Genomic DNA, 22,781 nt, shown 5'->3' with positions numbered 1-22,781 from the left:
GGGCAGCCCCTACAGAACAGGTAAGATAGGTCCTTGTTGCTCCTTCCTCCCACGTGTGGGTTTGCATCCCAGGTCAAAATCCTGTGTAAAAATCTTTGTGTAAAGAGAAGATCATCGCTAGTGTGCTGCTTGCACCAAGCCTGGCTGACGTCAGTGAAGCTCTGCCTGTTTCTGCCAGCACTGAGTTTGACCCATTTTATTCAGAGCCTATATTACATACCTCAGTACAAATGATGAAGCAGTGGCTTAACACAAGCAGTGATTCATAGTGGCAGACAACTCTGCAGTCCTCAGAGGATGTCTGGATCTTTCCATGGCTGCACTTCACAGAGGAACCACCTTGTTTTCAGCCCAGAGTCATCTGGAAATGGCCAGCTGCAGCTGGGAAGCCCAGCCACTCTCCGTGCACTGAAAATCCCAACATCTAGCTTTTGAGTATGCTTTATCCCTGTTGTGCATTAAAGGAGGGCACAGATGATCTCTAGCATCCCATGTTATGGGGGTAGCAAGTACCAAATGTTGCTGTAGCTCTTGTGCCAGAAATGTGCCATACGGTGTGAACGTGTAAAAGCAGCAATCGCTCCTGCGGATCTCTGTGTCATCGAGCTCAGCCCTGCATATCTGTGCTGCTTTTTTCTTGTTCCTGAAACTTGCTCGGAAACAACTGCGCAACAAACAGCCTGGTTATGGTTTTCTTTCTTCATCTCTGTTGCAGGCATATTACTTCTGCAGAATCTGTTACTGCTGTTAGTGTTTATTGTGTTTGAGTGTCATGTGTTAATCTTGTGGCATGCTGTGGTGATGCAGCGTCGTTCGTGTTCCCCTGAATAATGGTACTCCAAACTTTGTTTGCGTTTGTAGGACATCAACTTTTAAGCAGCCAAAAGCAAAACTGAGTATGTAGAAAGAACAAAATATTTGATTTCCAGTCTGGTTGTGGCCCAGCAAGGCAGAGAACAATCTTAAGCTCAGATGCCAGTTTCAGTACTGAGTCCTGCAGAAGCTTTGATCAAAATCCTTTGTATTTCCTGTCTCACTTTCCTTCCTCTGAAAGAGGAAGAACGACAGCTACTGCCACATACCACTGCTTCTATATAAACGGTGTATTCATTGCATATTGCTGTTGAATATTAAGCGGTGTATCACATATTTTTGTAAAGCTTTGATAAAGCACGTTGAAGGAGAAAGTTAAATAATAACGATGTGTTGTTTGTATATTTTTTGGTTTGCTGCATTTTTTTACATTCAAATTAGAAAACAAATATTTGATGTGTATTTGCCTTTTTCATTTTTGATCTTGATTTTTTTCTTCATTCATAAGTAGCCCCTTGTTTTCTGACCTAGTGTTGTTGGAGAATGAAAGTGATGTTTTTCCAAACAGTTCTTTATCCAAGTTCATGCCAAAAGCACTGTGGATTTGGACTCCACCCTCTACCCCAGACACTCTTCAGCATGAAAGAAAAGCAAATCTGTCTTTTAATAAGATGAAACCGGGTTGTATAAACATTGGATTTGAATTGCCTGCTCTCTCTAGAGCTGTAGATTCATGTCTTGGCTAAATAACTCCTAGGCCTTCTTCCATTTGAAATGGATATTTTGAGCAGCTTACAGTTTGGGGATCCTTCTAATAAGACCTTAAAAGAATGACATTCTGTCTGTTATGCGCAGCCAGTAAGGATTCATGGTATTTTGCCACAATTACCTAGCAGGAATGCTCTCTCCTCCCTGATTGCACGGTGCCCTACTTGTCCACGGGACTTGTGCTTTCTCCTCCACAAAGGCTCCTCTGTTACTGGGGCTGTGCTGGTAAGATACTTGAAGGAGTTTGGAATGATGTTGTTTTCTCTTTGTTGTATTGTCAATGGTGATACGTCCATTTGATGTTAGTTCAAAGCTTACTGAAGCCACTGAAGCTTTTCAGAGACTGGGGGGACTGGATCACCTCGCCAAGCGGAGAGAGAACTTGTGGTGAGAATGCGCTGTGCGTTGCTTCCATAGGGAAAAAAAAATCAAGTGAAAGCTCTTTTTTTTCCCATTTTTTAAAAATAAAATATATGACTTGTCCCATGAAAGATAGACCAAGGGCAATCTCCATTAGTATGCGTTAACATTTCCCATTCAGCACGTCCCTTGAGTATACAGGTCAAAGGAGAATGAATGTGTGCATGACCTACACCCTTCAAAGACAGGGCAAAGTATTATTTTCCTAGGGACAGCAAGGTCTGTCCTGTGACTGTCCTCTGAGGGAGTTTATTTCTCGTGTTCACAGAATCGACGACTGTTTTTGTGCATCTCGGAAACTGGATGCAGTTGCTACTGAAGCGAAGTTCAAGCAAGACCTGGGTTTCCGAATGCTCAACTGTGGCCGAACGGATCTGGTTAAACAGGCCATATCCTTGCTCGGGCCGGATGGGATTAACAGCATGAGTGAACAGGTAACAAGATAGAAATGTAAAGAAAATCATGAAACATGAGAGTTTTTTTCTCTTTATCGAAGCAAACGAGCCCCAGCTTTCAGCTAAATAAAGGCAGGACCTTAAAGTTTACCCTGCATTACTTCACATTTAGTTAAAGCACCATTAGGTGAATATCTAAGATAAGTTTGGTCATTTCAAGTCATATTGATTCTTTGGTACTGAGGCAACTCAGCGTGAGGGCAAATGCATCCCCTGAAATATTCTTAGCAGAGAGGTGAATCGGGTGAAGCCAGAAGGAGATCATGAGACAGCTTAGAGTTAAACTGAGTACTTAAAATGGTTTAAATGTCTTGAACAGTGGTGTAGGACAGGACTTTCTGAGGTGAACACCTTCCCAGAGGAAACTGCCCTGGGATTTGCAACACGTATTACATAAACCCTCAAGCCCCCATCAGGAAAAGGTTAATCACTGGCACTCTCTGACTGAGCTGAGTCCTGTTTGAACTGATCTTCTAGATGTGAAAGCCTCTCTGCAATGTTACCACTCCATTAGTTTTGTGGCCAACATCCACCAATTGAGGAGCCTAAATTTCTCTGGAGTTGCTTCTCCAGGAGGCCAGTGGTTGTGTCTAGGGATAAACCTGCCTCTGTGGCTGGCACAGTTGGACTGTGATGCTCACGAGGTCATTCCCCATTCCCAAGAGGGTAATGATGGACATGGATATTACCGCTTTCTTTTGAAATTGAGTTTTCTGAATTTTCTGATGCCCCCAGTGAAAGTCACAGTTGGATTGTAAGTAGGTTTGGGTCATCTGAGAGGAAAGCTTTTCTAGGAATGTGAGTTATGTTGCATTCAGTAGTTTCAGTTTGGGTCAATATCGTGAATTTGTTTGAGAAAAGGTTTAGAAGAAAGCAGCACTCCCTGAAAAAAATTGTATGAATGAGCCCATTCCAAGGTTCATACATCATACTTTTAAAAATCATTATTATTTTAAGTTAGTCCGAACCTGGAACCTTTTCACAGCATATTTCCTCTGTCCTCCAGGCTGAAACCTGGGAACACTCTGGCTTGATTCATCAAAGTACTTAATCATATGCTTAACTCTGAACACATGCTTACATCCCGTTTGAGTGAAAGTTAAGCCAGTGCTTAAATGCTTCCCTGGACCAGACATCCCACATCTTGCAGGGTAGAACCCTAAGTGATACAAGGCTGAAAGAAAAAGAGTCATTTTTTATTTTACCAAAAACCAAATGCCCTGGGTGTTGATTTTTCATGTTGTTACTGTGTTCCTGTGTGTGTGGAGCAGTAATGATGGGCTCATTAAAAACCCATTCCTCCCACCTGCAAAGAGATGGGGGCTGAGCGATGCTGCAGCACAAGGCTGAGCTGCAGAGCAAGCCTGGGGACTGGCAGAGGCATAAGAAGCAGGGGCAGCAGTGCAAGAGGAGGGGAGTTTGGAAACCTCATTAACTCTTTAAAATCCTGATATGGCCACATGACGTTCAGGGCCACTTTTAGTCAACAATAAGTCCATTGTCAGCCTCAGCAGGGCCAGAAACCATGTAGGGTACACAGGCAGCCCCTTCGCAGATGCTGGAGTTGCTGCAGGGCTCTTGGCTCTGGCTGCACAAGTGCTGGGTCATGCATGGGGATTTCAAAGTCATGTGCTAACCACTTGATTTAACTTCTGAATGATACCATTTACAGAATTTGAAGTAGTACTTTAAGTAACATGTACTTCATTTTAAGCTACGGTCCAGTCACTGTGTTTCAAGGCCCAAGCACAACTTCTTGATAATTCTGGTGGTCTTGTTTACTCTGGTGCTGTTTATTGACTGCCAAAGGAAATGTTCTGTCCCTGACTGTAGCTGAAGTCATTTCAAATTCTCTTTGCAAGTATCTTCAAGTCACCCGAACCTGTCCTTGCCTGGGGTGAAGTTGTTTGTTAATAATGGCAGGAGGCCCCAAATTCTTGTTCCCTTCCTCTGTATCTCCAAAAGTGGATTTGATCCTTTGAAGTTCTCAATGACTTTCAAGGGGGCTTTCACTACCTTGTAGGGACAAACCTTAATTTATATTTTCTCTACAAGGGTAACCCTTCCACACATAAGCACCTACTGCTTTTCAGCCCTCTGTGCAAGCAGGAAAAATGGGTAGGTCAGCAAGAATAGCGATGCTGGGCTCTGGCTAGGAAGAGAAGTGGCATGGCTCTGTGTCTGGCCACTCTGGGCATCCCCTGTGACTCTGAAAGTAATTTCACTTCATGGCTGGACTCAGGTTAAACAGTGAACCTGCTGCCATCTGACAGCAAATTTACCAGGCATCTTCGAGATAGGCTACAAACATGCATCAGAGGTAGCTGCACGCTGCGGTAAATTTACTGCAAAACAACCGGTGACTGTTGATCAACACCCCCTACTGTACTTAATAAGTGGCTTTTTCTGTTATAATTTATGGTAGATTTAATGATTTCTTCGTGGTTTCATCTAGACTCATTACCACAGCTACAATAATACTTATCTTAAGGGAAATGGCAGCAGGTATGTCAGATTAATACAAATTGTGTTTGGTGGTTCAGTAGTGAAGGGTCAGTTAATCTAGTTTTCCTCCAGACAGGATTGTTTCCCTTGCAACAATGCTGTCTAGCATTTCATTTAAAATTGTCCTTTTTTTTTTTTTTTTTTTTTTTTTTTTTTTTTTTTTTTTACCAGGGAGTGCTATGCAAAGCTTTAGCATCTCTAGCCACTTACGGTACCTACATGGAAAAAAACTGCCCAAATCTGCCCTGTCGTAAGAGGAGCTTTGTATGTTTTCAATGGCTCTGGTGGTTATTTAAAAAGTTAGATTTTAAGAAACAGTGATCATAGAAAACTGAATAGACTTACTGTCTTTTTAAACTATCAGTGGAAATATGGTTGTTTTGATAAAAACATTTCTCTGCTGGGGCCCCAAGGACAAAGACGCTAAGTTTAGTACATGAACATGAAGTTGAAGCTCACAAACCTGATTTCAGTGGCTAGGCTAAGAATGACAAGGATAATGTATAAACAAAACAAAAAAAAGCGAAGTGACAGTGAAAATGGAGATTTTACAAAATGGTTTGCTTTTGTTAGTCTGAGAGACGTGTCTGTAACAGAGATAATGGATGTCATTAAATACATACTGTTAGTCTTGATGATATATATATATTTTTTTTTTAAATGAAAAGAGTTTTGTGTTAAATTTGTCAATTCCTTTGTTTTTTAACTCCAAAAAATGACTAGGGCATGACTCCACTGATGTATGCTTGTGTCAGGGGTGATGAGGCTATGGTGCAGATGCTGCTAGATGCTGGAGCAGATCTGAATGCTGAGGTGAGGACTTTTTGTTGGTTGTATCTTTGTTCTGTTATTTGTTTACATCTTAAACTACCTCCTGAAACAGTAGCAGAAGGAAAACCCCAAGAATTAAACATAAAATTGTCTTGTCTGGGACAGCACCACTTGAAATGAATAGTGAAATCAGACTGCATTAGGTTAACATTGGGATTCAATGCACAGAAAGGGGCAAGTCATCGGGTTTACCCCACAGGTAATACTGATTTAGTTGTGTTTGCACACTGCAAATGAATACAGGCATTAGCACTAGCCATGGAGTACAGCTCTGATGGTATTGAAAGGATTCCCTGAATCTCAGCTGAGTTAAAATCAAGAGGGTAAAAGAAATACCCATCTGATAGCCTGCCAAACCTTGAGCATTTCTATGCCTTGGGATGTTCTGTCTAAGCATCCCCAGCACAGAAGTGCAATGTAAGTTCCACTGTTCTGTTTTATAAAATGCTTTGGGCTGAAAACTGTTGGATGAGGAGCTTAAAGCTTCCAGAACATAAACGTCTCTTTGATGAATGCACATCATAAACTTACACAATCTGTCCACCAAACAGATTGTGGTCCAGCTCCGTGCAATGCAGGTATGTACATTTTAAAGAGCCGTTTGAAAATCCATGAAAGAATTATTTGTTAATGATTCCAGTTTCAATTTGTGGAGGTCATGAGTAAATTAAGCTGTCTGCTTCACTTATCTGTGTTCCATCTGTTCTGTTTGGATTTGAGCGAGCTGATAAATTGTAGTTACTGCTTTCAGCCAGGCATTTTGCACTTTTAAAAAATTTAATTTAAAAGTAGAAATAGATGTCACCTGCACAAGACTGATAGTCATTACTATCAGTCATCAGCCACGATTGCTGATTGGTGGCTTACGTGAAATCATCTGGTGATTTCAGTTCAGTTCCTTATGGAAGTCACTGTCACCTCTTCCCTCACAAAATTCAAGTAAACCACCCTCAGAGCTGGCAATAATTGAATACTTGAGCCCTTGTTAGCACTCTCGATAGACAGATCAAAGATTGGATGGACGTGGGACTGATCTCTCCTGCTGCTCTGAGTCTGTGGCTCGTAAGTAGGAGGGCATTACTTGGCTTTCATCAGGAGCAGAAAGCCCAGTCCTCCCAGTTGTGCCAGTAATCTTCCAGACTTTAACCAAATGCAAATTTAAAGAGTTTTGTCGTCCTGAAACTGCTGACATCTGAAAGTACAGCTCCAGTGAGGAATTTGAGCCTCCCTGATTCATTTCTGTAGAGTGTTTGCTCTAAAATCAAATGAAAACACTTTGGGACAAGAACTGTGAATAATTATGGTGTGCAATTAGAAGATGATTTGTGCACACCACAACGAACTGTGCAAATTGGGCAATTATGGCAAAAAAAGGCAAATCAGCCATGAACGAAAATAAATACTCTGTCAGGTGCCTGCATCATTTTCCCTATTTCTTTTTGCAAATCAGTTATATATATGTGTGTTTCTAAAAGTAGCCTCAAATGCTGGGTGCCTCCCTTTCTGATTGCCCATCTTTAGTGAAAATGGACTCATTTCCAGATGTTCTGAGAAGCTGCAATTCACTCTGGAGTCAGTGGGACCTGTGGCTGCTCAGCAAATCTCAACTGAGGCTTTAAAAGCCCTGTGAGCCACAGGTCTTTTGCAAACACCGTGTCAACTGAAAAGAACTCTGACCAAAAAAAAAAAAAAAAAAGGAGCAAAGGAGTTAAAATGACTTCATTTTGTTTGCTGCTTGCTGTGGGCTGCCCCAAACAGCAGTGGGAATCCATGCTGGAGGAGAACGAGCTGGACATGTGTCTCACTGAACCGTGATAGCCATTCTCAACCTCTGCTGCTCTTGCTTCCCAGCCTAAACCCGAAGGCTCAAGCTGCTTGATCCTTTTCCTTCTAAGCAAACCCAGACCACTGCACACTTCTGTGACACCAGGGCTCACGGTGCACTGGTCCTTACAGGGCTGCAAAAGAGAGAAAGGCACTTTGACTCTCTCTCTTTGGCAAATCTGAGCGTTGCAACCAGACACTGGTGCAGATCTGCTCCTCACACAAGCTGTGGGATCTGCACAGGCTCTTCAGATTTTATCCTCATCCCTTGCTCTTGGGACTGAGGGCTTGGTCGTATGCTTCTAGCAAAACGCTGCATGTGGCACTTGGAAATGCAATCTGCTAATGCAACCAAGCATTTAATAACTGACCACACTCCCCTACATGGGTAAAACTCCTTCAGACAGGATAGTGAAAGCATAGCTGGCTGATGAGGCAGAGAGATGGTGCATCTTTTACGCTGATTTTAGTCCTCCTTCAAAGACCAATAATAAGATTTTGAATTTTAGTGTCACACTCCATCTGAGTGTGCAAGCGCAGATTGCAAATGTTCATTAGATTGTTCCATCTCTGTGAACCTCATCAATATTAATATCCCTTACTTTAAGACAGGGAACCTGAAGTAGAGAGCGGTTATTCATCTTCCCCAATGTCTCCATTAGAGGAAACAGGCACTAAAACAGAAAATGGAAGGAGCAATGTGAAAAATACCATTTTTGTTTTCCTAAGGATATAGTTTGCATCTCTTTCAACTGTAGCCACCCTGCTTTGTTCTAACTCAACTCAGACAGGAGAAAAAAGTAAAAAGGAGTTTTCTTAAAGTATCTGTGAAACGCCACTCTGCCCCATCTGTTCTCAGTCGCCTTTTTTCCTCTGGTGGAAGAGGAGGAGCCTGGAAGTACTGCTGGAAACTCTAGGGCAGGGACTGGGATGTGTCTTTCTTGATGTCAACAACAAAAGTCCTACTGATTTATGTGGAAAGAATTCCTTTGGGCCAGAAGCAATTCCAAGAGCTGGGGCTGTCAATACACGGTCTGGAGAAGACAGTGGGAGCAGCCTTTAGCTGTAAGCGTCCTGATCCGCCCTGCTTCCCTAGTGTGTGCTGCTGTAAACAGCTGTGGATGTTTTGACCTTGTGCAAAAGTATCTGGTGGCCAGTGGTTTAGATGGAGCTACAGTAGTTGGTAAAAAGACTTCATTTGGTATGAACTCTATTCAAGCTGTCAAATCGGCACGAACAGTTTTAGTATTAAGAAAATTTTTGCTGGAAAAAAGAAACCAATCATTTTATAAAGCACCTTTCCCAGGTTTTCTATTTCACCTACTCCCTCACGTGCCTGGATTTCAGGCAGGTTGAATTTTCTTACGTATAGCTCTTTTAAAAAAATAACTTTAATTTGTTTGTAGGTTGTCAGTACTGCTCATAAATACCCATCCGTCCACCCTGAGACCCGCCATTGGACAGCTCTGACATTTGCTGTGTTGCATGGACATATTCCTGTAGTTCAGGTATTATTGTATTTCCCTACCTGCATCTCATTCTTTTGTTTCTCCTCTTTAGTTATAATTACATTCATCTCAAACCAGTATCCTCCTGTCATACTCATATTGGTTACTTCTGCTTCTTTTAGAGTGTACTGATATATAATAAATCTATTATATAATGAATACGGTGTTCAAACCTTAACCAATATGAGGTTTAAATTGGACAATTTTAAAGCAAACTTGCACCAAAGAAAGTCTGTCAACTCCTTGTGCTCCTTCCTGACCACTTGTTTTATGTGTTTGTTTATTCATTCATTACACTTTCTTACACTGTAATACTCTAACAAACACAAAACGGCTGCCTTGGTGGGGGAGAGGCAGACAGCAAGAGCCGTCGCTCTGTCCCAAAGGGAGAGAAGCACTCAGTCTCCTTACCCGAGCAAGGCGTCGCGTGGGATATGCTGGTTCTGTGCTTTGGCATCGCAAAAGTCGAGAAGGTTTATTCTTCAAAACATCTGTGTCTATGGCACACATAATGAAGCGCCAAAACTATGAAAGCCTAAAGAGAGAAATGGACAAGAGGGGCTGGAGGGCAGGGCTCCGTCCTGCTGTCTTTGGCCACTTTTGTTTTCAGCGTTGTTATTATTCATGTGGAAGTGTTCCCGATGGAGACCACAGCTTTTGGATTCATTGCTGCGATTTGTCCTTAAGAATTGCCTTTCTTTGGCCATGTCTTTATATAAAAGATGGAGGCAAATGAAATCTGCTCCACTTTAAGATGGTGCTGGGCTTCTATTAGACCACGAAGGAAGGATGCTTGTTGAGCTAATTTTCAGTATATCCATCTTCAGTGCATTACTTCCTAACACCGACCTTATCCCCATTTCCCATTCAAAAATGCTGGGTTACACTTTTTTGGCTCTGAAGTTGGACACTAGTGCTCCTGGTGTCTTGACAGTGTAAAACGAGCTAAAAAAGGGGTCAATTTGCCTCTGTGAGAGAGTGAGCAGAATGTGCATGTCACTTGTCTCCATCGTATCTGGTTTGCAGATAACAAGAAGCATTAGACTCTCATTTGTCACTGTTCATGAGCTCTGAACACTGATACCCCCCCAGTTGCTCTAAATGGTGAATTTTCTTTCTAGCTCTTGTTGGATGCTGGAGCAAAGGTAGAAGGTTCCTTGGAGCATGGAGAAGAAAATTACTCTGAAACTCCTTTACAGTTGGCAGCAGCTGCTGGTAAGAACTTTCTCCTCCCTCTGTAATAAATTCTTCACTCGAGATCTGTGAATTAAGACGAGCAAATAGTGGATTTTAAAAGAAGTAAATGTGTGTCTCTTAACTTGCAGGAAATTTTGAACTGGTCAGTTTGCTGTTGGAGCGAGGAGCTGATCCCATGATAGGAACAATGTACAGGAATGGCATTTCCATGACTCCACAAGGTGACATGAACTCTTTCAGTCAGGCTGCTGCACATGGACACAGGTAGAGTGGGAACAAGTCTAGTGGCATACTTCAAGTGGTTATTTCTTGCCTGGGAGTCTGGTTTGAGCAGATGGGTGAAAATTCTGCATGAGCAATTAAACATGTCGCCAACTGGGCAGAGATGTAAGGCTTTTTGCTGGCATGTGAATTTAACCAGTTGGTGGTACAAACTGCTTTTTAATATCTGATGTTAAAAAAGTGGAAGGGGACTCTACATGGTGTGTTGCAATGTGATGTCTGTTAAACGGGAGCTGGTGTGATGGCAGGAAGGAATGCCAAAGACATTCCTTCTGAATTTCTTGTTGACGTATTTCTGAGGTTTGGGGCGGATTGTGTCTGTACTGCTGCAGCCTTCACTGTTGTTGAACAGAGTTTCTGCATCTGTGTTTACTGTAAAGTCCTGTGTGCCTTAATGTTGTACGTATGCTGGAAGTCTTTTAAAGACAGTGATAAAACGAGCACCCGGCATGCATGATCTTGCAATATTCAGGAGTTAACTGCAGTACGATGGATTAGTATTTTGATCTTCACATTCCTACTTTTCTGATTGTAGCCATCCAGAGGAACATAGATACAGGTTAGAGACAGTACCTACCGTCTGTTTGCTTAGAGAAGAGCTGCCAGTCTAACAACATGCTCATGGCATGTCAGGGCGGGTTCAAGCAATGCTGCCCATCTGGAGCCTGCGAGGGATCTCTGGGAGGACAGAGAGTACAGATTTTTTTTTGCTGGAGTCTCACATTCACTGCTCAGGCCTTGGTGCCAGCCAGTCTGAGTGGGAGCTGAGCTCCTGAGGAGGACTCCGAGGCTTGGCTGCAGCCTGTGCATGTCACAGACCCACAACTTACTTCTGAGAACTGGATTTTATGTTCCTACCTATACAGCACGCACACAGACTCCCTCCTCTTTCCCTCTCTTCCCAAACCACTCATTTGTTGGGGACACCCCATGCCCCACTGCCACTCCGTGCCAGATTCTGAGCAAGTGCAGGGAGGAATACGAGGGAGGTGGGCTGGGGGCCAGCCTGGTTTCTTTTCTCACAGCCATGGAAACTGAGAGCGATTCCTTTGATATTGATGAGGTTACGCGGGTATGAACCTGAAGGTACTAAGTCTGTGGCTGAATTTGGGCTTTGCTGTTTGATGGCCCAGCCAGAGTAGTCCCACAAGTGCTTGAACCTGCCCTGACTGGCCTCGTTGAATGTCTAGTTGCTCTGGCTTTCCCAGACTGCTTTGAGTGTTAATTGAGTGGTGGTGCTTTTGGTAGCTCCAGACAGCTCCCTTCTCAAGTGGCCTCCTTGGTGAAAGTCCTGCGAGCTTGTCCAAAGGCAACTCAGCCTTTCCCGATGGTGGGGCAAGTGCCAGAAGTCATGAGTCACGTGAGAGTCACGTTTAGCTCATGGTTTTGTGTTCCCACAAGATGCTGCCACTTGTATGACATCTGTACTGTTGCTGTCATTACAGCAGCGTCTTGCAGTTGTGGTCCAGGCATTGCCGGTGGGTTAGCAGGAGTGGTGCTTGTCTTGGGACTGTTGTAAGCTAGTCTGTTAATTGGAGTAGTTTCTGACCTGCCTGCTGGATAGGTGTCCTAACCTGTCATGCTGCAGCAAGTATCCTGGGCACAAAAAAAGCATCACCGCTAACTCTGCTTTCGTGCTCTTTTTTTTTCCTCTCTCCCTCTCTGTATCATGCTGTGATTGACAGGAATGTCTTCCGTAAGCTGCTTGCTCAGCCAGAGAAGGAAAAGAGCGATATCCTGTCACTGGAGGAGATCCTGGCTGAGGGGACAGACTTGCCTGACTCTGCAGCAGCTCCACTTTGCGCCAGCCGCAACAGCAAGGCCAAGCTGAAAGCCCTGAAGGAGGCCATGTACCACAGTGCCGAGCACGGATACGTGGACGTGACCATTGACATACGGAGTATAGGTCAGTGCCGGCACCTTCTCTTCTCTCCCTCCTCACAGATACCACCGTAAGACGTGTCTTTTGTGTGCTGTTGCTTAAACCGACCACAGTTGCACCTCCCTGAACTGCTGTGGAAGTGATAATAGCAGGGGGGTTCCCAGTGAGTCTGTGGGTAAGGATGGGGAAGTGAGTTGAGTTAACCCAGGTTTAGTGCCAAGGCTCTTGGAGCGTCTCTCAAGCCAGTTAAGTGTCCCGGTTCCTATGCCAACTGTACAAAACAGGCATCCACCCTTCATGTCAAATCGTGTGTTAGACCCATGCTAACAGCAGCCCCTCATTCTCTGACCCCCATCTGGAACATGATGGGGGATCCTGCAGGTTCCCGGCCTTTTTTGAGCTCCACAGCATACCCTGCTCAGAGTCACTTTTCTGCAGGACAGAGCTGTTTCCACCAGCAGCCATCTTCACTGCTGCCTGGCACAGTATTAACTAGGTCTCTGGGGCAGTGTTTGTCTGCTGCAGACTGCTTCCAACAGCTCCTCTTCTGCACTCTGCCATAATGCAGTCCACAGTTAAAAATTCTTTCTTTTCCGAGGTTTGCGAGCCTCTGAGGGGAGGAGCAGTGAACTGGCTTCTCAGTGTCTAACTGTGCCAGCATGGGGCTTGAGCATCATACCAGCTTGTTGGGAGTCCGCTTCTGCCCACAGCAAGGGTGGTCGGGAGCACGGAAGGAATCAGTCTGGGCTGTGTGTCCATTGATGTATGCCCAATCCCCATTAATTTGCCTTCAGAGAGAGGCCAGGGTGCCTGACGTGCCTCCACGTGGTGCAGCACTCCACCCTCTTGCATGGGTGAGGGCGTGGGATCTTAGCAGTGGCTCACCAGGAGGGCTGAGCAGACAAAGCACTTGGTGCTGAGCGAGATGAGAGTACCAGGGCTGCTCTCAAGGTGCTGGGCATTTGCTGAAGTGGGAGGAAAAACCTTTTGTTGCCAAACCCTGGGCTTGTGTTTCCTCCCACTCTGTTCCACAAGAAGAGAAACTGGGTCACATCCAGCCTAACGCCTGGAGTAGTATATTAGCTTTGTGTGTTTTCTCATTCAGTGCATGGGAACATTTCCCTTTAAGTTCCTGGAGAGTGGTTCTGCCATGACAAATGGCTACTTGAAAAGGCTGATCTGCTTAACTCACCCAGTGCTGTTTATGGGAAATAGTAATGATCAGTAAAGGACATGGGGTAGTGCTTAAAGAAAGTTGTAATCTGAAGACCACCACTTTGAATACAGGTGGGTAGTGACCAAAATCTGTTTTTTACCATTTAATGGCTCTCCAGGGCTGCATTCAAACAAATGAGCTAGTGTAAATCTAGTTTCCAAAAGGGTTTTGCATCACAGAGCACCACAGCAATTACCACAAATTGGCAGTCTCAGCAGAGAAGCTGAAGGATAGATGAGCAAAGAGACCACAGTCTTCTCTAAGCACTAGGAGGAGAGCCTCTGCGTATTAGGTCTGGGATGTCTTGATAACCATGCACTTTCTCAGCTGTGGATAAATTAGGTGGTGGAATTTGATTTCTTGGATTATTTGGCAGTTTTTGCTTAAAGTCTTAACATTAATACAAGTAAAGGTAGAAATATCAGAAAGGCAAATCCTTCTCTGGAGCTGAGAATGAGCTCTGTCCTCCATCCCTAGGTGTTCCCTGGACGCTGCACACATGGCTGGAGTCCTTGCGAACATCCTTCCAGCAGCACAGGCGACCCCTCATCCAGTGCTTGCTAAAGGAATTCAAGTCCATTCAAGAAGAAGAGTACACAGAGGAGCTCATCACACAGGGGTTGCCTCTGATGTTTGAGATACTGAAAGCCAGCAAGGTAGGATAAATTATGCATTTTAAAGAAATCAGCCTCATGCTGATGCTGTTAGACACAAATCTTGCAATATTGTTTTTGCACAGTTGCTCCAAAGCTTGTTTAAACCATATAGGATTATTACTTTTTGTATTGTGTATCTCAGATTTCTTCAATGTGGAAGCATGGGTTAAAAACACCAGCTAATCACATCTCCTGCTAGAACAGCTTAATACTGGTGTTAACAATGAGCTGGAGAGACAACAGAAGCTAATGCATAGCGGTGAAATTAAAGTCACCAGGATAACTGCAGTACAGCAAGAGATGCTGATAACCAAAACAACCCAGAGACTGACTTTACCCAGCTTGTTTTACAGGACCACGCAACAAAGCTAATAGTCGTGTTTGCTTTGGATTTATTTAACTTCTCACATGACTTTCTCATTCCTTCATGTGGGATTTGGACTTTTAAACTTGTGGGGAGACTGGTTTCTACAAGCGCACACAGAATAATTTTTTAGAATCCTCTGTGTGTTTGTACTTGCAGCCTTCCCAGATTTATTCTTTCAGCTGACATTTTCTTAGCCAGACATATCAGACTAACAAAGCCTTTTGAGGGAGATACCATTAGGTATGCAAGTATAATAGCAAAGGGAGGATCATGGGGCCAGCAAGGAGAGGAAAATGTCTTATCTAGTGAAGGTTAGGTTTTTTTGCATTCATCACATAAGCATTCATCACATGCTGTGCATGTTGGTACAGTCTTCTATTTGTTTAACTGGGAAGTAAGTAACGTTTCTCACCCAACTCTATCTATAACAGCAAGGAGTGAGTATTTTTTAGCACCTGAAGCAATAACCTTAATAATGCGGAAAGGAGGGAGGTCTGATGTATGCACTCAATACTAAAGGGTTCCAGACATAGTATAGCTAGTGAAAGCCTACAAGGATTTATTTCTTGTATCCTGATGCAAAAGAGGGCTTGGAGAGCAGTCTTGTGCAAATGCTGAATGTTTGTTCCAGCAGTTGTTCAAATTTTTCCTCCCATGAACTTTCCCTTTGGGATCGGTTTGTATTGGATAGGTATTTATGGAAAATATCTAGAGATACCTTTTAGGAAATCATTCCAAATCCTAGGATTTGTGGAGTCCTTGCTCTGAACTGGCTTGGGTTAATGTATGTTCATGCAGTAACTACCAGCAAGGTGCTGTTTGTTTTGAAAGCTGATATAAAACTAATCGTATTGAAAATTTAACAGAGATTAAGTTTAGGCGTTTTAATCTAGGATGAGGAATAGCTGTAACTGTGGTTCTCCTGGGTGGCTGAAGCCAAAGATAATGTATTTGTAGCTGATCATCGTTAGAATAATTTTCTTACATAGGATCATACCTTTGAGAGATATTAGACTGGGTCTTCCAGGGTGTCATGTAGGAGACATAAGACTGCTGCCTTCTGCTTTGGGTTCACTTAAAAGCTAAAATGTAGAGGGGTGAAGCAACTGATATATCCAAAAAAAAAATAGTATAAAGAAAAAAATCTGTGCTGATCTTTGTTCCCTCCTCTGGGCCTAGGGGAACGGCCTGTCTTCACTTTTCATGAGCATGCATATTCACAAACGCGCACACATAAACTGCTTCATATTCTTAGAAAAATAATGAATCATTCTGAGACACTGTAAGGGTTTACAAATTGTCTGCAAATGGCATGAATTATTGCCACAGTCTTGTCCAAAAAGCCTCTCAGAAAGCTCTCAAAGAAAGAAATGAGGACGGATTCTGTGCAGCTCTTTGAAAGGAATCAAAATAAATTCATTTGCAGAAGAAAGAGCCAGTAAAAGTTCTCCCTGGTCACTCCGTAGAAGGCAGCCAAGGAAAACTGAGATTCTAAGGCTCTTCTGTTCCCCTTCTCTGGGAGGGCTGAGTGCAGAGACTCTTCTTTCTATACACCCACAGAATGGAAATCTCCTTTAAGAGGCGCAGGAGGACTGTAACTGTGGTTCATGTCCCTCTCTACAGTGAATTGTAAAGCTCTGCATTTTGTAGAGCTGTGGGGAGAGGAATTTTGTCCACATGGACATCCTTTTCCCCGTGGGCCGTGAACTTCAACAGACATAATAACTCTTGCTAAACATCACAGTCTGTCCCAATACATTTCCTTAATGAGTTTTTCAGGGCAAAAAGTACAAAATATGCAACTAGAAAGCACAGAGCCATTTAGCATTTCTTGGCTGATATGAAACAAGATGTCCCATTTGCTACATATCATGATGCTCAGTATATTTTAATTGCATAGCAACTTGTACCTGACACTTTGCATTCCTAGATGTAGTTCCAACTATCCTGCAGTCTCTGAACAATTTACAAATATTAATGAGTTGAGATACAGAAGAAGATCTTATTGTCCTTTTACAAATAGGGAAACTGAGGTAATTAAACAGGTAGATTTTCAGTGCCTGACAGAGTGACAGTCTCAGCTTCAGAAGCTGTGACAGCCTGGCTAAGCCAGACATCAGTTTGTAATTTGAGTAATTTGGCCTGACAGACTTCAAAATTCACACAGAAACATAGGGCAGGTCTCTGAATAGGAAGCAGGCCTGCCCGCAGCTTCCACTCTGCACTGGGACATAAGGTTTGTGCTGATTTCCAGGATATGCAAAAAGGGCAAATATTAAAAAACTGAAAAGACAAAAGAAAAACTAAGCATCATCTATAAGAACAGGACCAGATATAAGGAATCCCTTTTGTCTTATAGATGTTTTTTAAAATGCCTGTACCCTGTCCTTCAGGTTCAGTTGTGAGAGTTTGCTTGAAAGCTCTGCCACCAGCACTGATGCCAGTGTCCTGGAGCTTGGCAGGGTGGCACTCAGCTCCCATTTATATGCCAGGAAATGCCAGAAAGAAAAAGAAAACAAAATTTTCAGAAGCCCTGATGGTGGAACACAGACTGGCAGCAAAAATTGGCAAAGCAGGCAAAACTGGCTAAGCTGAAGTCCCTGGTTTTATTGCCTCTCCTCAAGCTGTGAAATAAGAGGGGAAGAACAGTTAATAAATTGCACTTTGGTTGTCGGCTGCTGCACTGAAGCCCTGGGGGAAGACTTCTAAAGGCACAAATGAGGGTTCAGTACCCAGCTCCTGGTGGCTGCCAGTGGGACTGAGCGCTTTCATTTCCTTTCATGCCTTTAAATGTCTTTATCAGCTGCACTGCTCAGACTGAGTGTGGAGGAATGACAGTATTTCCGTGCAGCCGAGGCAAAGCTACAAGAACAGGCAGATGGCTCTGCCCCTGTTGCTGTCCTGCAGTCAGCCCAGCTCCAAACCAAAGACCACAAAAGGCAGTGGTGGTAGGAAGGACGTGGAAAGCTTGGTTCAGGGTACTTTCCTAAGAGCAGGCAAAATTCAAACCTAACACTGTCAATGAAGTTGTGGTGGTTCGCCAAGGGATGTGAGCCACCAGATGAGGAGGAAAGGCTCTGCCAGTTCGAGACCAACTGAATCTCTGAGGCAGACAAACTCATAAACAGCCTGCTCAGAGTGGTTTGGACAGGGCTGTGTGTGACGAAAGCTGCAGAGACACTTCCGAGAGCGAGGAGCCCTGAGCTAAACTCCAGCTGCTGTGTAGTGCAGGGTTGAGTCCCTCAAAGCCAAGATGACACTGGAGATCTTGTTCCAGAAGAAGATAGGAAGATGCAACCGAACCGCTGCCTGTCAGTATCCGTGGTGCACTCTTCATGGCCTGAGGAAACTCCCAATCTGCGTCCGAGCACTGCAGTTGCCTGAGGAGTGGCTGTGCTAGCGGGCTGCCTGCAGTGCTGAGTTTGGCCCCCCCCCAAAAAAAGAGAATTTAAAAAGAGCCGTGTGGAGGAAGCACCCCGATTTACAGGCTTGTAGTGCCTGAGGCAGGGCCGGCAGGTCAGCTGCGGCCACCAGGGAGGACAGGCACGGGGAGCTCAGGCCTGCCCCCAGCCCTGAGATGGAGCAGGTTATCCACACGTGACAGCAGGCAGGGCTAACGGCCGTTCCCTCATGCTGGTGGGCAGCAGTCACGGGGAAGAAAACATCTGTGTGCATGTGTGCTCTTCTGTTTTTGCAAAGAGGATCTCCTGAGGCTAACACGCTGAATGTGGGGGATGCTTCTTCATCCCCCTGTCCACCAAAATCCTGGAGCTGTTTTGGTGGACGTTTCCACAACCTGAAGAGAGAGGGACTCAAAACCACAGCCTTGGAAGTTAAACACATCTGGTCTTTGGAAGAGGCTGGTGTTAGGTTTCCATTGTGGAGCTCAGCATGAGCTTGAATTATCATTAAAATCACCCAGCTCCATCCATGCAGACCAGCCAGTGCTGCTGCTGTCAGTACTGGGTTGTGAGCCAGTTTCGTCCACTGCTTTTTCTGTGTGCAGCCATTTAGATCAAATTGTCCTTGGCCTAATTTTTGGAGGAAAAATAAGAATCTTTTAATTCCAAATAATCTCTCGTACAACTTTCTGCCTTCCCCCTACAGCATGGGCATGGAACTGCTATTTGCCAGGACTCTGGATCCTGTGTGGGAACACATTGCTGAATGTGTTAGTCCACATGTGTTAAGTGCACATGCTAAAGTGCTGTCTGAAGCTCTGCTTGACACCAGAGGTGTTTCATGCCAGGAAACCTTGGCTTAGGACTGCGAGTACTCCTGCTAGTGTATTATCCAAGGCAAAAGCAACTTGAAAAGTCCTGGGAGGTCCTTCATCGCCCTTTTTCAGTAGTATTCATCCTTCCCATAGGTTTCTGTCAGTGACAAGGTAGTTTATTTTAAAAATTAGCCCATTAGCAAGGCATTGATTAGACTGTGCGTTAAGGCTTGTTGAAAGACACATGAAACTATTTGCAAAGATGTTTCCTCAGAATTTAAAATTCATGCCAAGTTTCTCACACACTACAAATGCATCTATAGGCAGCTGAGGAAACCTGCAGGAGTGCACAGACTTTTTTGGAAGGTTGAACTGTTGGAATAACAGCCCCGTGTTGACAGTTATATAGAACAAATAAGGATTTAAAACAATAAACAGTTTTTAAAATTCCAAACGGGTTCAGGCATGTAGGTATCTCGAGAAACCTGGCCTATATAATTTAAAAGCCAAAGTACTCTTTAACCAGTGACTTAGCCACTTGGAATCCAAAATCTCTAAGAAAGTAAATATTTTTTAATACATCCTTTCAGAAATAGCAGCATGTAGCCTCTGTCACGAGTGCATTAACTGTTAAAAAAAATGTTGACGGCTCCAACAAACAAAAGGCAGTGGGAAAGCCTGAAACACCTGCCTGCTCTGTTGCTGCAAAATGTTCAGAAGCTGAAGCTTGAGATGGGTGTCCTGTTTCTTTGCTGCTATGGTCTTTCTGGTTTTAATTCCTCTAAAACAAACACCGGAAGAGGTTCCTCAGAGTAATGTCAACAGACTCAGTTTGTGCTTCTGTTCTACAAAGTCCAGACACAGTGGTCAGCAAACATCATCTTTCCCTGTAGCCTGCACATGACGCGTCTCTGGAAGATGGAGCTAAAAAATTCCCCTTCTTGTCCCTTGAGTCACAGTGGGCCTAAATGAATATTCGTTCTGATGGGCTTAATGAAGATGGGTTTGCCGTGTGGCGCCAGACTGTCCTCTTCTGCAGGAAGGGCTTAGGTTAGAGGGGAGAGGTGAACCCTGCACAGTGTATGGGCAGGCACTGGGTCTTGCTCAGCTTCTAGAGAAAAACCTTCTCTTGGTTGTGCGTGTTTCTCTTACCTGGAAACAGATCAGGAAAGACCCCTCTATGCTGGATGAACTTTCACATTCTGGTGGAACAGCTTTTCAATGGAAAATTGAGGTTTTATTATAATGACAGGTTTCATTAGAATATTTGTTCTCCACATAATATTTTACTTTTCTTGAAAAAATTAATGCCTGGAAACGGAATATTTTGGCCAACAAATGAAATGTTTTGAATGCAAAAAAAAAAATGGACTTTCCAGAGAGGAGACAGGCACATCAAAACCAGCACTAGAAATAACCCTGAAGACCTCCCTCCATGAAGCTAAAGTGCCTGCTTACAGGCTCCATGGAGTGTCTGATAACCTTCTGTGTGCCAGCTAATGCCCAGCTTGTATTCAGTGATTGATCTTCTGGCTGGGACTTTGAGTGATTTCTTAAGGCAGGTTTCACTGTGCTCACATAATTGCAGTGATCTGTAATGTTGCCCATTGTCATTTGTAGTACTTCTGTGTCTAAACAGTTCAGAGTAACCAGGACACAAGTCATCCACACATGTACGTCGTGCATTCTCCGTGTGAGATGTGAACGCCAGGTACCGAGTGGCATGTTAATAACAGACTGTTAACCCTGTGTTGTGTTTTCATAACACAGATTCGGCTTCGTACTAACACAGGTTTGATTTCTTTCCTACCCTCTGTTTGCCTTCTAAAATGTTTCCCTGCCAGAGACAGGAGCCATTTCTTCATTTACAATAAATGAATGCCATGGATGTGACACCTGCCCTTTTCTGGGCTTTCACCCAGGGATTAGACTGTGCCTGGGGATCGGAGCTTTTTACATACAATGCACAGCTGTGATATAAAGAGTCTTTTGAAAGGGAGGCTTGGCAGCTTTCCCAGAGCTAACTGAAGGGTCCATTTGTGCCTTACCTGTGATTAATTCCTTTCCATTTGTATCTGCAGTGGAAGGACTTGAGCCTGGCTCTAACAAAACCCATTTTGTTATGCAGCTCACTGCCTCTAACTGTATCTCCAACCTCTGGGGCTTCCCTACCTTTGCAACTGTTGACTAATATTAATTATGTGTATGCTGCTTAATCACCTAGGAGTGACCCTCTAAAGTGGCATTTAATCAGTTTGGATGCAGCTGGCAAAAGTGAATTACGCTGGAGGACAGTAGTGGAAACACCTAGGGAAGGGTGACAAAGATTCAGAGACATGGCGAACAAAGTCTCATAGCAAAGTTTGAGTGCTCAAGCCTGGGAGGTCTGAGAAAAGCCCTCTATTGTTTTACCCTTTATTGGCTCTTCATGGGAAGAGGGGAGCATAAATAGAGGAATAATTCAAGGCAACCCCGGCCTGTCATGGAAGGAAGTTCATGGGTGGCTCCTCAGTGCGTCTGGGGCATCTTGATACTTCAACAGTGCTAGAACAGCAGCTGGGGACCATGCGCACAACGGGTGACTGGAAGCAGCACTTCTGCTGTTCTGTATTTTGTAGAGATGGGTCTTCGTGGCATCCTCAGGACCAGGGAGAGAAAAGAAACCTTTGCCAGCCCCCCTGCATGCATGGTTTCTCTGCTTGCTGGGGAGATGTGCATTAACTGCCAGACACCGAGCCCAGAATAAGTGTGTCATTTTTCTGCTTAACACTGGGAGTGTTTGTTTTTGTGGCTTTGCGGTAGAGGAATTTGAGGGCTTGGCACACATACACGTAAATTGGTAAAGAAAAGCAGCCTAACTTGTAGAGGGCAACCAGGTGGAGGTAGCAAGATGTCTGTAGATCGGTCAAGAGTCTTAGCCACTGAGGTTTGAGCAGTCAAGGGAGAATCAGTGTGGGAACCTTTGAAGAGGAGTCAAGTGATGCAAATTGTGATCTCAGAAAACTGGGAAGTCAAAGGGCAAGACCTTAGCCTAACTGCTAAAGCCAACCTGGGTTTTACCCTTGAGAGTCTGGACCATGAGCCACCAAGATGAAACACAACTTCCCCAAGTACTGGAGAAAACTGTTTTGATGTTTCCCAGCTGTGTTCAGGACCTTGTAGGACCACATCCCAGAATGGTGAGGCCAGGCTGAACCTGGTAAGCCGAACTGAAGCAAACTTCTCCAGCATTTGGACCTAAGTCTGGAGGAGCCTGTCCTGAGACGTGCTGCAGACCTTCATCAGAAATGCATTCAGGAAAAGGTGCCCTTGCACCCTCCACCCAGTTCTTCACCTTCTCTAAGATCAATCAACTATTCATCTCTGGCAACTTGAAAACCTTCAGCTTTGCTTCAAGAGGATTTATGAATTCCCCCCACAGTTCAAGTGTGGGGAATTCCTTTGGATCTTTTCTGAGGAATGCTTTTAAGTCAGGAGACTGCTTGTATCTACAAAGCAAAGTTGCTTGCTCATTGACCAACGCTGCTGGAAGCACCATCTCCCTAAGAAGATTCACCGCTGTTCCCTGTTCCCTCTTGCCTATTTATAAACTACCCCATGGCTAGGTAAATATTTTCATTATATCCTATGCCAAGCTTTCTTTCCCCTCCCGCAATAGAAGTCGCTCATGAGCTCCTGAGTGTCTGAGAGGAAGCTGGCCTTGCTCCAGATCTTGGCATCACACATCCAGGCAAAATGTTTTTCAACATCAAACTGTGGCAAGAAAACAAACTTGGATTTGCTCCTCTGGTGTTAATATCACCGCCCACAACTGCTGCAGAGAGCTCCTACAGCTGTTCTT

General features: G+C 44.1%; 1 protein-coding gene across 4 annotated transcripts in view; it reads left to right on the top strand.

Annotated features, from left to right (window-relative positions):
- Nucleotides 1-22,781, top strand: part of ABTB3 (ankyrin repeat and BTB domain containing 3) — a 177,828-nt gene that overhangs the window by 128,542 nt on the left and 26,505 nt on the right. For all 4 annotated transcript variants that reach the window (XM_083824452.1, XM_083824450.1, XM_083824451.1 and 1 more), the window contains 7 exons: nucleotides 2,270-2,435; nucleotides 5,685-5,774; nucleotides 9,023-9,124; nucleotides 10,246-10,339; nucleotides 10,450-10,585; nucleotides 12,289-12,509; nucleotides 14,179-14,357. In XM_083824452.1, the coding sequence (XP_083680578.1) occupies nucleotides 2,270-2,435; nucleotides 5,685-5,774; nucleotides 9,023-9,124; nucleotides 10,246-10,339; nucleotides 10,450-10,585; nucleotides 12,289-12,509; nucleotides 14,179-14,357 (988 nt within the window). The remainder of the gene's footprint in view (nucleotides 1-2,269; nucleotides 2,436-5,684; nucleotides 5,775-9,022; nucleotides 9,125-10,245; nucleotides 10,340-10,449; nucleotides 10,586-12,288; nucleotides 12,510-14,178; nucleotides 14,358-22,781) is intronic.

The sequence above is a fragment of the Anser anser genome (assembly GCF_964211835.1).
Source record: "Anser anser genome assembly, chromosome: 1".
In the NCBI taxonomy this organism is placed as follows: domain Eukaryota; kingdom Metazoa; phylum Chordata; class Aves; order Anseriformes; family Anatidae; genus Anser; species Anser anser.
Note: the sequence above shows the minus strand (reverse complement) of the source record. Positions and strands in the feature narration are given on the sequence as shown.